Genomic DNA, 17169 nt, shown 5'->3' on the forward strand with positions numbered 1-17169 from the left:
GCCTTTCTGGAAGAGCGGAAGCGGAGACAAAAACAACAACAGCGGCGGCAGCTCTGCGGCTCGGCGACGGGAGTTAACGAGAAAGGCGACAGAGCAGTTTAACAATTACCTGCCCGGTAACACAAAGTGCCGGCTGCTCGTGTACGGTTAACGCACCCGTTATTGTTTACATTTAACGTCAAAATGTCGATGTTTCGTAAGTTATTCGGCAGCAAGGATGGGAAAGCGCCGACACCCCAGGAGGCTATCCAGAAACTCCGAGAGACCGAGGAGATGTTGACCAAAAAACAGGAATTTCTAGAGAAGAAAATCGAGCAGGAGCTCAGGACGGCGAAGACTTACGGCACGAAAAACAAACGAGGTGAGGAAAAAAGCTCCTGGAGAGGTTTGGCGGATTAATGAGTCAAACCGCCGGTAGTTTGTTAGTTTAGCCGGCGGGCTAACGGCATAGGAGGAACCGGGAAGTTGGCAGAGGACAGACTCCTGTCACCTGAGCACGAGTCTGTCCACACCGCGGTCCACGCTGCCAAATGTCTCCATCGTTAAAGTTGTCTTTTAAGGACAGCACTGTGAGAATACCAATATTGTACTAATGCTGTAATATATAATACTCAAATAAGAGTTATTACCCAGAATCAGATTTACTACCAAGCAGGTTTACATTTGGTGTTTGGTGCATACAGTAAACACTCAATAAGGATAAAGTAAAAATAAAACATATAGTAGAGGATTTCTAATTAAAATTGAAACTTAAGTAAATTTGCCTATTTTTCCTTCAAAAATATGGGAAAGGGTATGAGAAACTCAAGAATATGCAAGAGAAAAAGAAGTCAAAAATATAAGTAAATTACATTCAAATTAGTGTGTGTGTATGTGTGTGTGTGTGTGTGTCTGTGTGTGTGTTTAAAAAAACAACAAACAAGGAAACGTCCTGAAAAACTGCCTAATAATACAAATAGAAATTCTGTAAATGATTTTAAAAATATTATTATGATAGTTATAAATGTAGTTTTTGGACATGTTTTTCCTCAAAAACATGGGGAAAGGTAATGAGAAACTTAAGAATAAGTGGCAAGAAAAAAAATGCAAAAAAAAGTAAAAAACACAAGTAAATTACATCAAAAGTAATGTCAGTCCAAGTTTGTATAATTTGTATAATGTCTATATAATTTTCCTCAAAACTCTCACTTGTTCAGGTTATTATAATTAACTGAAACTAAACTTAAAGAAGTATTTCACTGAGTCAAAGATTGTCTTTTCATGAAATTAGGCTGTACAGTAGAAAGACACTAATACTTTTGAAATGGGTGCTACATGACCAGAGAAAAATGACTCTGGCAGAAACCCTACAATTACCGAATTGCCCTGTGCCGCTCCAGACCAGTAAACACTCCTGCTGGTGGGTGACGTATTAAGTATGTAGCTGCCGCTGATTACAAATGATTTCTATTTACAGTTAAATTGCGAGCTAAAATGTTTCTGAAGACATACTTGAAAAAAATCTTATTTTATTTTTGATCAGCATGGCTTAGATTTACAGTCTGAGCTCAGTCTTTTCAGCCTCCTTTTTTAACACAGGGAACAGTACAGTGTCCACTTCCTGTTTACAGATCTTTGCATTGCAGCCAAATAGTGCACTGAATATGTTTCTGAGGACATTTTCAGCAAGAAATAGGCAATTCAGTCTCTAAATCTTGGTTTATATTCAGTCTGCTTTGCCATGTTACAGTTTTAACGTGAGTTTGACAGAAAGGTATCTGCCTCTATCTTAATCTGCGTCTATATTGCCTGCATCCGTGGTGACGAGTATATGAAAATATGTAAGCAGAATCTGCAGTTCAGTCGACAACAGCCTTAAGCCCACCAAAGTCATAATTACCCGTGGGAAATTGGGAAATTTCGATAATCCTTGAGTTGCCGAGTTGTGACGTTTGCGGCAGCAGAAATGGCAGAAAGCATAGAAACAGTGTTCACAATTAACGGTAGGAATTTTTTTTTTTGTTATTTTGTTCCGAACTGATATCGTTTACTTTTAATTGCACATTTTAGGATGTAAATCTATTAGCTGTAGCAAGCAAGCAAACTTTGGCCTGTGAAGCACGCCAGGCGGGTATACTAACATTGATAACATTATTTTATTACACCAATTGCCAGCTTGATGTGATAAATGCCTAAACATGGTGGGCAAAAGTCAATATTTGGTCAATGGTAAGAAACTTTTTTAATTAATTCACATATTAAACATCAATTTCTGACCACATGTAAAGTGTAATATGGTATCCACTACATCCACTACCCTCATTGTTTTGATACAAACTGGTTAAAAATGGGAAAAGTATCCCTTTAAATTGACTAAAAAAACACAATGCTGATAAATGCTTAGGTTGGCAATTCACAGAAATAACAATTAACAAATACCAGTTACAGTTACAGTTACAGTTTTTACAGTTACCTAAATTCAAAGAATAAAGTAAACTCCCTCACAATTTAGTGGGATTTTGTAGTAAAGAAGGGACATACGTAACATGTCTCATGCTTCCTGTGGAAGTCTTTGTCATGTGAGTTAGTCTTCCTCATTTCTCAGCCATACTTTGGAGCACTTGCTCCAGTCAACCATCGTGCTCCTCGATTTCTGTGGGTTAAAGTAACCAGCAGTGACGACAGAGGTGCAGTAAACAGGACGTCGCTTTCAGGAATTTACAAGCTCATTTAAAAAGCTTTTTTAAAAAATCTGTTTTTTGTTATTTTGATCTGGATCTAATTCAAACGATTCACAGTAAACACTCTTGAGCCCTGTGGTGGTCTGGGTGAGCAGTACGGGATCTTTAAACCGTCTCTTTCTTTGCACACAGATAACTGAGTCAGTGATTGTTATACTGGAGTAGGGCTGGGCGATATGGCTTTAAAATAATATGATGAAATTTTTGATACACAATATATATCTCCATATTTTTAAATCTCCTCCAAAGTACTGTAAACTACTAAAATACTAAATTATTAAATGAACTACAGTTACAAATAAAGTAGATAATGCTTTAAAATACTGTTATAATAAGTTTAATAAAATACAGTCATAATGTTAAATACATATAAAGTTTAAAAAAATCCTCTAATGTTAAGGTTAAATTAAATATTGTTATAATTAAATAAATCAAAGTAAAACCCATGGTTATTTATTTTGAAGAAGTATTTCAGGACGGCTTTAAAATATTGTGTCAACAGTATTTGATGTGATTTTTCTGGCCAGAATAATTATGGTGAGAAAATTTGATATGACACACCTGTATTACAAACAGATACCTGGATGTGGTTTCTATGATGCAACCATAAATCCTCTCAAGGACAAACAGCACAACACAAACACTCAGACCACTAAGTGTTAGAGGTGTGAGCTCATTATAACTGCTTTTAAAAGTCTTATTCTTCATTACATCAGCTTCAGACCCTCAAACCTGATTTTCAACATACGCAGTTCGGTTAGCTCTCTTCTTATCAGGGGCTGAATAACAACACACACTATCTATAAATACCTCAAAACAAACAAACCAAACCCACCGTGATAACAGCATCTGAGTGATTGCTCTCTAAAGTTGAACTGCGTGCCAGTTATATAGTTTACTGCTGTACTTCATTTCCCTCTTGCCAGTTGATTTTAATAAGTATTTGACTAGGCCCTCGGCGTTCGGACGCCTATTTAACCCGTTGAAACCTGCGCACATGGGTTTGATTTCTTTGAAATAAAACATGGGTGAAAAGGCAGTGACCAACGTAGTTAAAAATGTCTCATTAATTTCAAGAAATTAGAAAAAGGTGACAAGAAAATGATGTTAAAATTAGTTGGACAAAAAGGGTGGGGGATTGAGAAAATAAAATAAAAAATCTACGTATATATTTACTATAAATTTTTATTAAAAATTACAATTACAATTAAAACTTTTTAAAGGATGGGCACGTTTTTGGCATCATTTTCTTTTTTTTTTTTTTTGCATATTTTTAGATTTTTTTTCTTAGCTTTTTTATGAATTGTGCTGCTAATTTTTGGTCCATATTTTTTTTGTTTTTTGGATGTTTTTTTTGGGGGGGGGGTTTGGTAAGTTTCCATGTTTTTGAAGGTTTTTTTTTGGGGGGGGGTTGGTAAAATAACACTAGAATAGCCAGTTATTGGATTCATTTTTCCAGTAACAGTGGGGAAAAAGACTTCATTTATCTTACAATTTTAGTTCATGGAAGCAAAAAAAACTGACTATATGTGTAAATCAGACTTTATGCATAGATATGGTCACTGCTGTAAAACGTCTCTGAGGTTGGAAGCAGTCAGTAGAAAAGAAAAGAAAAACAAAAGATCACAGAATGAAAGTGACCTGAAATTAAAGGGTGTGGTCTGAATGCAGCTCTGCAGCCGAGATAATCTAATAATGATTTGTGTGCTGTTAGGTAATGATATTATCAGTCCAGGGATAGAGCCGGTGCTGATATAATCAGATCAAACTGGAACTGTCAGCTGCTGTCTGGCTCCTGGAGGACCAGATCAACAGCACACAGTGGACTGATAAAGAGTTGTGTGTATGTCGATTGATTGAGGTGACAAAGCAGGATGAAAGCTAAGATTCTTGCTTGTAGCTGTGTATTTGTATTTACTTAAAAACTATCAATATACTAAATAATTTCAGTTACCTTTGCTGCTCAAGAGGGTAACAGCAAGCAGGTAGGGCAGGCAGGACAATATACTCGATACATACCGTTCCCGTGATATGAGACCACATACCGTCTGAGATTTTGAATATCGTCACATCATGATATGAAACTAGTGTTGTCTTTACCTGATTTTAAAGGCGGCAGTGCAGTAAAGTGAAGTAATTCATCTAAACTTATTAGACTGCTCTACTTGTTGTAATACTTGCGTTTGCCCACTTAAGTCATTAAATCCTATAACTGATGATAATCAAGAATCGTATTGTGTTAAGTGGAATTAGTCATCCCTAAAGTCATCCTTCAGCTCCGCTGTCACAAAGAGCGGTTCAAACAATCTGTCCTGTATGCAATAAGACTCTTTAACAGCTCCCCTCTGTGTGGCACGTGAACGCACCATCTGCGCTGGACTCACTTGTGCGTCCGACTTCACTTTTGCACACTTATTCGCACATTTTTTTGTTTTTTATTGCTGTTTTTAATATTTTTGGCATTTTGTATGATTGTTTGTTTGTTTTCTGTACATATCTTTGTTATTACTTATTACTTATTACTTATTAATACCTGTTATTCTTATTATTATTGTAATTTTGATATATTTTACTCTAGTGCCTTCCTTTGTAAATATATTTGCATTATTTTGCCTTTTTAACTAGGGATGCAGGACCATTATCAGACCGATAATTCTCGGCCCGATAATGGGACTTATGGCGTCATACCGATAATTTCGATAATACATTTTTTGGCCGATAAATACAACTGATAATAGTAAGCATAAATTGCTTTGATTTCGCCAGTGTTGCCATGGTTTCGCTCCACCAGTACTACACACACTGCATTATGCTGCGTGTCAAACTGCTGCTGCTAGATCAGTCCACAACATGCTGTCTGTCAGCAGCAGCGTTTCCCCCATTGTTGCTTTTTCTTTTTTTAATTTTCCCCACCACTGACGAGATTTTCCGTCAACCGTTATATTTCACTGTAGTGTAGGGGACACCATTAAGGATGTAATAAAACAACATTTCCACTTCCAAAAAGAGAGGACTACTAACTTTTTTGACCCTCTCAGCGGCATTGTTTTAAAAAAACGTAACAGGAGAAACATTTAGCGACAAGGAGGAAATATACTGTCCAGGACGGCCCTTGGCAGAGGAGATATAGGAGGTAGCCAAGAGCGCCACACGCTGGAGGGGCGCCGCTGGTCACACTCAAAAAACAACAACAAAAAAACTGATAATAATTTGCCGCCCAGGTCTGCATTTATGAAGCTTTTGAGGAGATTTAAAATAGTGTGGTATATACTGTGTACCGTGATATGGCCCAAAACTATCAGGATATTATTTCAAAGCCGTCCCGCGCAACCATAGCGGAAAGTATTTTAATATTAAATCCTAAACTTAACTTTGATCTTTATTAAAAGTTATAAAACTTCTATCTCATCTTCTTATCTTGAGTTTAAATTGAAGCTGTAATCCAGACGCACAGTTTATCTCTTGTTGCTTCATCACCTACTTTCCTCCTCAGGTATGACTCAGCTGGTTTAGGGTTGTTGCCGCCCTCCATGAGGTACTTTCCCACATCAGCAGTAAAGGGGACTTCCCTGTGTACTTATTTAGATACTGAAATACTAAATACAGATGATACAGTCAGTGTTAAAAAAGAAAAAGAGAGAGTTGTAAATTTCAGTAATTGTTTAGTTTATTAAATGTCAGAATAAAGTGAAAAGGGCCAATTGTAATTTCCCTTTGATGTCTTGTTTTTTGGACCTTGGACTGGGCCATATGGCTTTAAAATAATATCTCGATATTTTAAGACTTTAACATGATATACGATACATAAGTCTCGATATTTTAAATGTCCTTTAAACTAATGTTAACTGCTAAAATACACAATTATTGAATGAACTGCAGTTACAATAAAGTTAAATCAAGTAGCTGCTGTCATCTAATAAAGTTGAATACACTACCGTTATAATAAAGTTTAATAAAATACTGTTCTAAGGAAGCTAAATAAAGTACTTTTATGATAAAATTTTAAAAAGTATTTTCTTACAGGCGACTATTTAACTAATTGTTTCAGCACTAACACTACACTTTTTCATAATCAACCGAAATCAGTCAGAGCTGTTCTTTCTCTCCAGCCAGTTCAACATCAATCCAAATATTTATTGTATTTTAATTTTGGATGACCAGACCTCTGTGACCTTGATGAGATTCGGATCTTGTTCAGGAGAGCGATAGTGAGGGGACAAACCCAAAACACACGACCGAAGCATATTGCAGGCAGAGATTTGGCTCAGACAGGATTTTATCAGATTAGTCCATTAGGACCATCGCTGTCATTTAAACACGCAAACATTTCACTGCAGCTCGTCTCACAGCAGCGCAGCTCCTTCTGCTCCGAATTTGTCTTTAAACACGCACAAAAGCCCTTTTTTAATCAGAGATCTCGCTATATCATTTAGCTCCAGTGTCCAATCTAAAGAGGCATAACAGGCGTGACATTTCACACCTGAGCGACAGCCTTTAGCGCGACATGTTATATATGTATCTGCAGCACGTTCTAAACAACAATGACATTAACACATCAACCACAAGGACTTTACCTTCTCTTTTATTTGACAGCTGATCTCATCCTCTGCTCCGAGTTCCCAAATCTCATTGTTATCCCAGTTTACGTTTACTGCTGCTTTTCTTCTTCTCTGTAATAGCTGCTAACTGCTATCAACTGCTTTTTAAATCTCCCGCGTTGGGTCACACACATAAAACATGTCGTCAAAACCTTATACTTGTGCAGCCTACTGTCACGTCTTTCCGCTTTTACGTTTTACACAGACCTCATTTCGGGGCTGTTAGTGCCTCCGTTCCCGGGTCAGAGGCGAGACCACTCTGTCCCCCTTCCTGCGATTGGACGTTACATAGAGAACAGCGAGGTGGTGGAGCGGTGTGATATTCCCACCTTGAAGAGGCAGTGTAAATGTTGCTAATGTAAACGGGGCTAAAGCAAGCTGCTGCTGCTGCATTGTCAAAAAATACCAAAGGTCTGCTGGTTGTGACTTTATGTTGTGGTCGTGCTGTGACTTGTTGCGTCTCTATCACACTTATTATGTCCACTGGAGCACCATGTCTCCACACAGACAGGATTAGCCTTTTTTGCTTAATTATTGCTTCTGTTATGTGTCTTTTTTTTTTTTTTTGTCTCATGTTTTACATTTTAAAGACTAATTTACCTCTAAAAGAAAAGGCTTCCTAACATTCCTTATCAACATCTGCTGGTTTGTTTTTATAGTCAGAACATCAACAGGAATTTAAGTCTACATTTACTTTAGTAAGGAGCTCAATCTGTCTCCTAACTCTGTGTCACCCTCTCACTTTTTCTGTCCAGCGGCTCTGCAGGCCTTGAAAAGGAAGAAGCGTTATGAGAAGCAGCTGGATCAGATCGACGGGACGTTGTCCACCATTGAGTTCCAGAGGGAGGCGCTAGAGAACGCAAACACCAACACAGAAGTGCTCAAGAACATGGGCGTCGCTGCCAAGGCAATGCGCGCTGCACACCAAGACATGTAAGAGGCAGTTAGAAACAAGTTGGGTTTTTGTCATTACTGAGGCAGTTGTATTTTTTTAACAAAATTTTATGATCAGCTGGTTTTGTTGTTCTTTGGGATGGTAAAAAAAACTTTTAACTGTTGTGTATTGTAACTGTTCTTTTTACATTTTTAAATTGATTTTTTTATTGCCTTAATCAGAATAATTATAATGCAGTGGTGGAGAGAAGTTGCAGCTTTTATTTTGCTACTCTACAAATAACATGATCAAATCCGTTTCAAGAAAAACAAAGTGAGAAAGAAGAAAATGGTTCAAGGACACAGACCTTTAGATGTGTACGATTGTATGATTTGACTTTTTTCCTATAGTCTTGTGTTAAAAAAGTAAACAAAAATTGCAATAAATCTTAATATCACAAGACTTAAAAAGCACAATACATATCGAGTCTCCGTGCACGTATTGTGACAATGTTTAATCGGAAGTTTGGCATATTGTTCCAGCCCGAGTTAAGTGCCCCGAGGATGTAAATGTCACAAATATTGAGATGTTTGCATTTATGTGTCCCTTTTCATGTCTCTCTTTGTGTCCTTGTGTTTCACAGGAACATTGACCAAGTAGACGACCTGATGGCTGACATCACAGAACAACAGGAAGTGGCTCAGGAAATCTCAGATGTAATTTCCAGACCGATAGGTTTTGGCGAAGAATACGACGAGGTAAGAGCATACACCAGAACCATTTCCGTAAATCAGGAACTTTACCTGAATTTCAACCAGAGGAGCCGGATTCAGATTTATCTGTCACAGTTCTGACCGGATGACATGAAGTCCCTTCTTTGCGCCACCTTTGAATTTTTACACAGAACCAAGCAACAGCGGTATCATCCCGTTGTAGTGTGTGATTTTAGATAGCATGCAGGCATCGCGGAATAAAAGGAGGTGTGACAGGTGAGATGTTCAACAGCGTCTGCCTCTAGTGACATAAAACATATGCGTCTGCAAGGCGTTATAAACAATAAAAATGGCGTTACGTGTCAAAAACAATAATTTACCGTCACTGTTATATGGCGGCTGATCACATCCTCTGCTCGGAGGTTAAGGAGCTCCTGAATCTTATTGTTTTCCCAAATTTTGAACATTTATGCCCACTGTTCTTTTCTTTGAGTTAGCCAGTAACTGCTGTCAGCTGCTTTTGAATTATCACACGTTGGGTCGTAAGCATAACACGACGTTAAAACGTCACACCCATCCCGCCCACAGTCCCGTCCTCTTGGCTGTCCTGTTTATACAGAGACAGTTTCAGGACAGTTTCGGTTCAAAGGTGAGACAACTCTTCCTCCCCATTCCACGATTGTACCTTTTGTAGAGAACAATGAGGCGGAAATATACAAATGGTAAATTTAGGGGTGAATTATAATTCTGTGCTGTGTCTGCACAACCCTGGTTGCTTAATGTGTGTGTTTGTGTGTGTTCAGGATGAGCTTATGGCCGAGCTCGAGGATCTGGAACAGGAAGAGCTGGATAAAAATCTGCTGGAAATCGAAGGAACAGAAGACGTCCCTCTACCCAGCGTACCATCTACATCACTTCCAGCCAGACCAGGTATTGTATGTCACTAAAACTCGGGCTGGGCGATATAGCTTTAAAATAATATTGTGATATTTTAAGTTTAGATTAAGAAACACGATACATATCTTGATATTTTAAATGTCCTTTAAACTAATCTTAACAACTAAAATACAAAACTGCTGAATGAAGTGCAGTTACAATAAAGTTAAAGTAGCTACTGTCATGTGATAAAGTTGAATACACTAATGTTATAATAACATTTAATAATGTAAGGGAGCTAAATGTACTTTTATTATACATTTTTATATGGTATTGCTATAATTAAATAAATCAAAGCGAGACCCATGGTGCTTTTATTTTGAATGGCCTCACTCGTCTCAGCCTGGAAGTGTCGATGTTTTTGATGTGGACTTGAAGCTCCCGGTCAGCAGTTTAATGTTAGCATTAGCAGACAGCTTAACAGATGCCGTGATGCCTTTAACCGTTTATTCATTTTTTATTTACATTTTCACTTGACTTTATAAAAAATGTTGCTGGAAACTTGCTTTATATAATGTTGAACGTTTCAGTTTTGATTAAACATTCGCTAAAGGCATTTAAACAAAGTTTTGTGCTGCAGTTCGTTATATTCCAAATTCTAAATATTGACAGAGAGATTTTCATTTTTATTGTAAATGCAAAGCGGTTCCAAATATCAGATATCAGTCTCATTAACGTCTAATTATCGGCATCAGTATCGGCCCTGAAAGAATGATATCGGTCGACCCCAAGTCAGCTGGAAACAAACAGTTCATATATTATATATATTTGTAAATCATAGGGGTGCTCAGTGGGCGCTAACTGCGACTAAATAAACATGGTCTGGAGCTCTGCAAAAACCCTGCTTTGTGTGTGTGTCTGTTAGATGTGGAGAGTTGTAGGAGAGAGAGAAACGTCGGTGGCTCATAAAAACAATGTGACAATTTATACTCGTGATTATGAAGTTTGTGATTTAGTTGTATTGCACATGGAACAAGCCACGATACATCGAGTATATTTGATATATCGCCCACACTGGATTTAATTTACACACAAACACCATGATACCATGAACATCACAAAAATCTTGACAATAACAGCGTTAAATGTCCTGCTTTATTTTGTGCTTACTCCTTTTTTAGCCAAGAAGAAGGAGGAAGAGGACGAGGACGACATGGCGGACCTGGAGGCCTGGGCGGCTAACTAAGCTAGCTTGCCCTGCTAGCTAGCTAGTGCCCCTCTCCTGTCTGTCTCTGTGCTACAAGCTGCTACCAGACATCTGGGAGAGAGACAGGGACTCTGGGCTGCTGGCATGCTGCTCTGTCTTAGAGCCAGCGTTCCCAATATCTAACCATACCCCAACCCCAAAGTATGCACCTGTGCACATATTCACTGACTTCAAATGAACCCAGGTTTTCTCCTCTGATTAATGTCACGGTACGATTCTCTTCACTCCAGCTGTATCTGTTTCTAAAGGGCATAGAGTCTGGAAATCAAATGTCACGCCCTAACAGCCTGCGGTGATGTACCTGAACGCCGCTCATAGGGCAGGAGGGCGCAAGTGCATACTTCCAGGGGCGGGTGTGTGTGGAGGAGGAGGACGAGGCTCGATTCTGGGAGGAGTGTGAGGAATAAAGAAATGTGTGGGGAAAAAAGGCAAAACCAGAAGGACGACATGACTCAGCCATTTTTCTGCTTCCTGCGTTGTCATCTCTCTGCTCTTCTACAATGATGACGACAACTCATTGTCTTCGCCGTTTCTGCTAAATCAGCAGCAGAAAAAAATCTATGAATGATGAAAATGTGGGACTTTCTCACTGAAATATCGCTGTCAAACTACCAATGAGATTACAGCTGTGAAAGCATCTCTCAAGACGAGGATCCAGGGTTTGATCCCTCTGTTGTCCGCGGGCAACTTCTAGATCACTCTTTAGGCAATCTTGGCTAATCGGTTAACTGTGAAACCTGAAACTACATCACTTTTTAAGTATTTAATCCTTTGAAACCTGAGCAAATGGGTGCGATTTTTTTCCCAAAATATGTAGAAAAAAGGCAATGAGAAACGTAGTAAGAAATGTTCCCCAAATTGCAAGAAATTAGTAGATTTAGAAGATTTAATTTAATTTAAAACAAGGGGAAAACAGAAAAAAGCTAGGGTAAACTATATTTATAATAATCATAGTAAAATATTTGATATTAGGTAACAGAATTATTATAGTTTTTTAAGCACTTTCCCAGCTAATTATTTTGTTTTGTTTATTAAACTTTTTTAAACTAATTTTCAGGTGATTTTCTTGTAGTTTTTACTAATTTCTTGCTTATTTTTAGGTCATTTCTTTTTCATTGCTTTTTGCCTTCTTCCCATGTTTGTGAAATAATCAAGCCATTCTCGTGTTTCAAAGGGTTACATTCCTAAAATGTCATATTAGAGGGAAAAAAGAGCATTGTTATTATTGTTTTTTTGTTTTTTTCTATTAGTGGACTTTACAGTGGCACCGGTGCCTGGTTTTAATGAATGCTGTCTGTCAGGTTTCTGTTAAGGACATGAATACTAAAACCTTTAAAGCTTATCTAAAGCTTTACTGCTGCATTTCTCAGATCTTTACACAGACATGACTCCGCCGGGAATAGCGGTCCCTTAAAGAATTTGACTAATGAAACATTTAACACCCAGACATGACAAGAGATGTGGACTTAACTACTGTGACATAATTCATTTTTGGACAATGGAGGAGCTGTGAAGGAGTGAGGGGTTGATCTGACTGAGAGGCCGAGGACATTATTGGCAGAAAGCCTCTCACTCAGTCGTCTCCGCCCTTAAGTCATGATATTAAAAGTAAAGCTGCGAAAACATCCAACCACCGTACAGTTGTCATGAATGTTGAAATTAGCTATAAAGACCAAAACATTTTTTTGTACCAGGCTGCAAACATGTTTATTTCTTATGTAAAGTTGGACATTTTCACATGGAGGTCTATGGAGCCAGCCTGAAGTGGACCGTGGAGGAACTGTGGATTTTGGCATTTCTGCGTTGGCTTCATTTTTCAGCCGCGGAGGTTGTCGTTTGATAATACCACAGCCTGGGGATCTCTTAATTTTTCTGGCTTGTGACCAAGCAGCAACCTCCAACACTGAAAAATGAAGCCAATGCAGAAGTGCCAAAAACAGTTCCTCTAATGTCCACTTGAGGCTGGTTCCAAAACAAAGTAAGTCCTCATAGACCACCATGTTAAAATGCCCAAATTTACAGCAGAAATAAACATGTTTACAGCCTGGTACAGGAAACAGTTTTGGTCTCTGTAGCTAATTTCAGCATTCACAACAACTTTATGGATTTTAAGTTGTCTGATTTTTATGACTCACCGTTTTACATTTTATAAGTCTTTAAGTTATGCATATTTAAGGGCGTGGCTGCTTTAAGTGACAAGGTTTGTATGAGGCGTCACCACTATGAGTCAGATCTACCCCTCACTCTTCCACAGCTCCAGCCTCTCGTCTAAACATCGTCACTTCCAGCTCCGGAAATCCAAAATAATGATGGCAAAAAAAAAAAGCCAAACTTGAGGCTTCAAACGGGAGTCCACAGAACAGTGTGTGACATGATAGCTACCATTATTGTTTTTATACAGTCTATGCTTGTGACTCTTAAAACACGCTGTGGACCTCTAATTTAGCTTTTAAGTGTGCCAGACTCTAAAGCCAGTTTGATTTAGTGGCAAATGACTGCAGTTGACACAAGTTTTTATCGCCTCTAATTGGCATTGATTGGAACGCAAAACTTGGGTAAATGCGGACATTTCAGCCCCTTAACCGGCGCGATGCAATGACGTGGCGTCACTAATTACCCTCCATGTCCTTCTAAGCTGCGTTCAAACGCCGATCCAAATACGTCTGCACCAAGTTTGAAAGGGGGACTTTATAGGTAAGAGATAGATAACTAGAAGAAACCACTGAAACGTTTTCAAAGACCCCTGATCCTGCTGCTGTCTGCTGTTTACCTGTTCTCCTGTCTGTCCGTGAAGTCACACGGACACACCAACAAGACATCGCACACAGACACCCCAGCTGACAGAAAGGCCAACTCACTCTCCAGCAGTAAAGTGACACTGGGAATACATCCAGTCGCTCAGATTCAGCGGGTTTACGCATGTTTAAAAAATCTTGCGTGCACCTGCTAATTGCAGGGATAATAAAGGTATAACAGTGATGTACTCTGAGAAAATCCTACATTTGTTGAATTTAAGGATAATGTGTGCGTGTGTGTGTGTGTGTGTGTGTGTGTGTGTGTGTGTTGTTTTTCAGCCTTTTGACACAGTGACCTCTTGTGAATATTAAGTCAAATTGAGATGGTGAGCTGGAACTTTTTTTCATTTGCTCTTGACTCGCCTGGAGTGCAAAACTGAATTAAACACTGAGAGACGAACATGTTGGTCTTCATGATAAAACTTCTGCTCACTGCTCCGTTACTTCCAGCTGTAGCTACACTTCCTCCTCCTGTCAGCAGATATCCTTATGCGTGGACGGACTGGAGTCGATCCACAATCAAACAGATGAACGGGTTATTCACATACATGTAAACGCACTCATCACATGTCAAACTTTAAATGTGAAGTAACACAAAGCTAGTAAAAAGATGTTTTGTTTTTTAATTTTCATTAATTAAGATATATTCCTCAGAGTTCATAATCTGACTGTTACTCAGAGCTGTTATTATACACTGAGCGGAGGTGAGGTGGAATTATGCAGCTGAAGAGTCATCATGACCTTTTACACCTTTAAGAAGATCCACATGTTTACACATAGTTATGGATGTTATCTGTCTGTCTCAAGTGCGGCACAGAAATGCTGCTTTTCTCACCTTTTCACCACATTATCTCAACTGGGTGAGTGAAGGTTAAACATTGGCGCCTGATGTAAACTCAAAAACCTAAATACAGGAATGATTTTTATGTCAGTGTGTGCAGATTTACTATTATTTACACTGCAGATGTTAATTTAATGCTACCATATATTTGCACCAGCAGCTTTATTATTGACTGCATTCATAATCTACTTAATAATAATAATAATAATAATTAATAAAGTTATAAAGGGAACAAAAATAATCATATTTATGGGAAAAAACATAATCCTTGTGAATTAAATACTGTTAAATCAGAATTAATTTATTGATGATATTTGGCGATAGTTTTATTTAATTTACTGTGCAGACCCGAGTAGAGCTCCTTCCAGCCTCTGAGTGTTAAAACTGATTTAAACTCAAACCTGCGAGACTTAAGACAGATAAGGTAACAGCCTGCTGTGATCCCCAGTGAGACCACTTGAAACATGCTCTTAAATTAGCTGTAGTGTAGTGTTTCTACCAGGGGGCTCGGTTTAACCCCTTCACTCCCTGTATTTAGAGTCACTACATTTTTTAGCCATAAATAGATTTTTTTTAGGACAAATTCTGCTTCATGGATATGTCATTAACCAGCATGTTAATACTGTACATATTCGAGAATATTTTCTAGAATATGATCTGCCTCAGGCTGCTTATCAATTTGTCCTGTCTTATACGACTGTCCTCTCTGACCAAACTACAGTGAAACAGGAGAACTGGAAAAGCAAGAAAATGTGTCTTTTTTAATATTATATTAGTTATTTATATTGTTACATTAATTTTCAGCTTCATTGCATTGGTATTTTTTTTCATTTGGGTTGAGATTTATATTTTATTCTGTGCATGTCAAAATAGATAAATAATAAAAAGCACAGTACATACATTCAAATGTTTACTTGAGTAAAAATGGAACAACAAAATTACTAGATGCCTTTTCGAGTGAAACAACTGTGATTTGTATGCAATATTTTATCTCTACAAACAATTCTACTTGGTTTAAACTGTTAACACTGCATCATATTTCAGCAGTGTTTTTGTGAATTTCAAGTCAGTGTAGTACAGTCAGAAATGCAGTATTTCCCTCTGAAAATTACTCACACAATGTGCTGACCATACTTTCCGCCTCTGCATTACTTTGACTTTTTTAATGGTTTAAGTGCCCCAGTATCCAAATGTAAAGTTAGTGCATATCGTTAAAAACAAAAACCCACATCAGCTTATTCTGAATCACAATATTAAAATTACATGTTGTTGTGAAAGTCTGTGTGTGAGAGACCTTTACCCTCAGTGACACCGAGACAAGGTCCAGTATGGAGAAAATACAGGAGCAAAGGCCAAGGCTGGGGTTAGTTAAGATTGAGCAACTTCTATTATTAGCGTGCACACACACACACACACACACACACAGACACAGACGCATGTACGCGAGCGCACACACAGTTTACTACCTTTTTATTGTTGCATTCTTTTCTATATTGTTGCATTTTGTGTATGACAGGCGCTATGCAAATAAGGTTTATATTTAATTTTATTACATTATTATCACATATACTTTATTATTGTTATTACATGTACATACCCAAATGCTATTTAAACACCTTTCAATCAATCAGTCAAATTTTAAACATTTTTCATCGTTGTTTATAACTCGGCTGATGATTGTCGACAAACTTCACAACAGAGTTCTCTTATTGTTCTTTTGCTGCTTATCGAGTACCTCATAGCTGCTGCAACAATGAAAATTTCCCCTGTGGGACTAATAAAGGATTATCTTATCTTTCTGTTGGGGGTTGCAGTTGAGGGTTACAATTGTGTGTGTACCGCATAAACAGGAGGGGACTGAGCACACGGCCCTGGGGTGCTCCAGTGTTTCAACTGGATTTGTATTTTTTCCGTTTCCCAAGTCAAGAAACATACTTGGCTGCATAACTGGAACTTTTTTTTTCATTCTGGTTTGGCTGAAATACAGTAAGTAAGCAGGTTTCTATTAACCCTGAAATTGCACAAATTGAAATGCAAAAATAAAATACGTCTAATGGAAACACTTTAACTTCGAAAAACTTACATTTCTTGCATAATAGTTTCTAAGCTCACATGAGGTGGTATTTCAGGTTATTTTAAAAAGGCATATTTTGAAAAATTGCGATGGAAACACTTTTTGGCTATTTATAGGTCATATGATGCGATGGCTATGTGCTTGTCAGTAGGAACTGGCTCCCTCATGATGGCGCTGCAAGAGGTGTTTTTGTACCACAAAACTCTTCAAAAGAAATTTTGAATTCACAATTCCTCTGTGAAATCGTGCACTATCACCTCCCAGAAATCCCTTATACGTGGCTGCTGCCATGTATAAGGGGCTTGCCTTTCCATTATGGCTCCATAACACACCTACATGGCCTTCGATTGGAAAAAATGACGGTTAGTGCTATGGTTGCAATAGAAATAAACCTGCTAATGTTTTGAACAT

At 38.1% G+C, this 17169-nt stretch overlaps 1 protein-coding gene across 1 annotated transcript; it reads left to right on the top strand.

The window, feature by feature from the left end:
- Positions 1-24: 24 nt before the first annotated feature.
- On the top strand, positions 25-11874 carry chmp4ba (charged multivesicular body protein 4Ba). Its single transcript, XM_042510393.1, has 5 exons — positions 25-361; positions 8074-8251; positions 8836-8950; positions 9709-9835; positions 10963-11874. The coding sequence occupies exons 1-5, from the start codon at positions 184-186 to the stop codon at positions 11025-11027; spliced, it is 663 nt and encodes a 220-aa protein (XP_042366327.1). The 5' UTR covers positions 25-183; the 3' UTR covers positions 11028-11874.
- The last annotated feature ends 5295 nt before the right edge of the window (positions 11875-17169 follow it).

The sequence above is a fragment of the Plectropomus leopardus genome, chromosome 2, assembly GCF_008729295.1.
Source record: "Plectropomus leopardus isolate mb chromosome 2, YSFRI_Pleo_2.0, whole genome shotgun sequence".
Classification (NCBI taxonomy): domain Eukaryota; kingdom Metazoa; phylum Chordata; class Actinopteri; order Perciformes; family Serranidae; genus Plectropomus; species Plectropomus leopardus.

What these genes read in the sequence shown, in the direction of transcription:
- chmp4ba (XM_042510393.1), top strand. Translation starts at nt 184, where the DNA reads ATGTCGATGTTTCGTAAGTTATTCGGCAGCAAGGATGGGAAAGCGCCG. An exon ending in CGGCACGAAAAACAAACGAG is followed by an intron (nt 362 to 8,073) that starts GTGAGGAAAAAA and finishes TTTTCTGTCCAG; the next exon opens with CGGCTCTGCAGGCCTTGAAA. An exon ending in TTGGCGAAGAATACGACGAG is followed by an intron (nt 8,951 to 9,708) that starts GTAAGAGCATAC and finishes GTGTGTGTTCAG; the next exon opens with GATGAGCTTATGGCCGAGCT.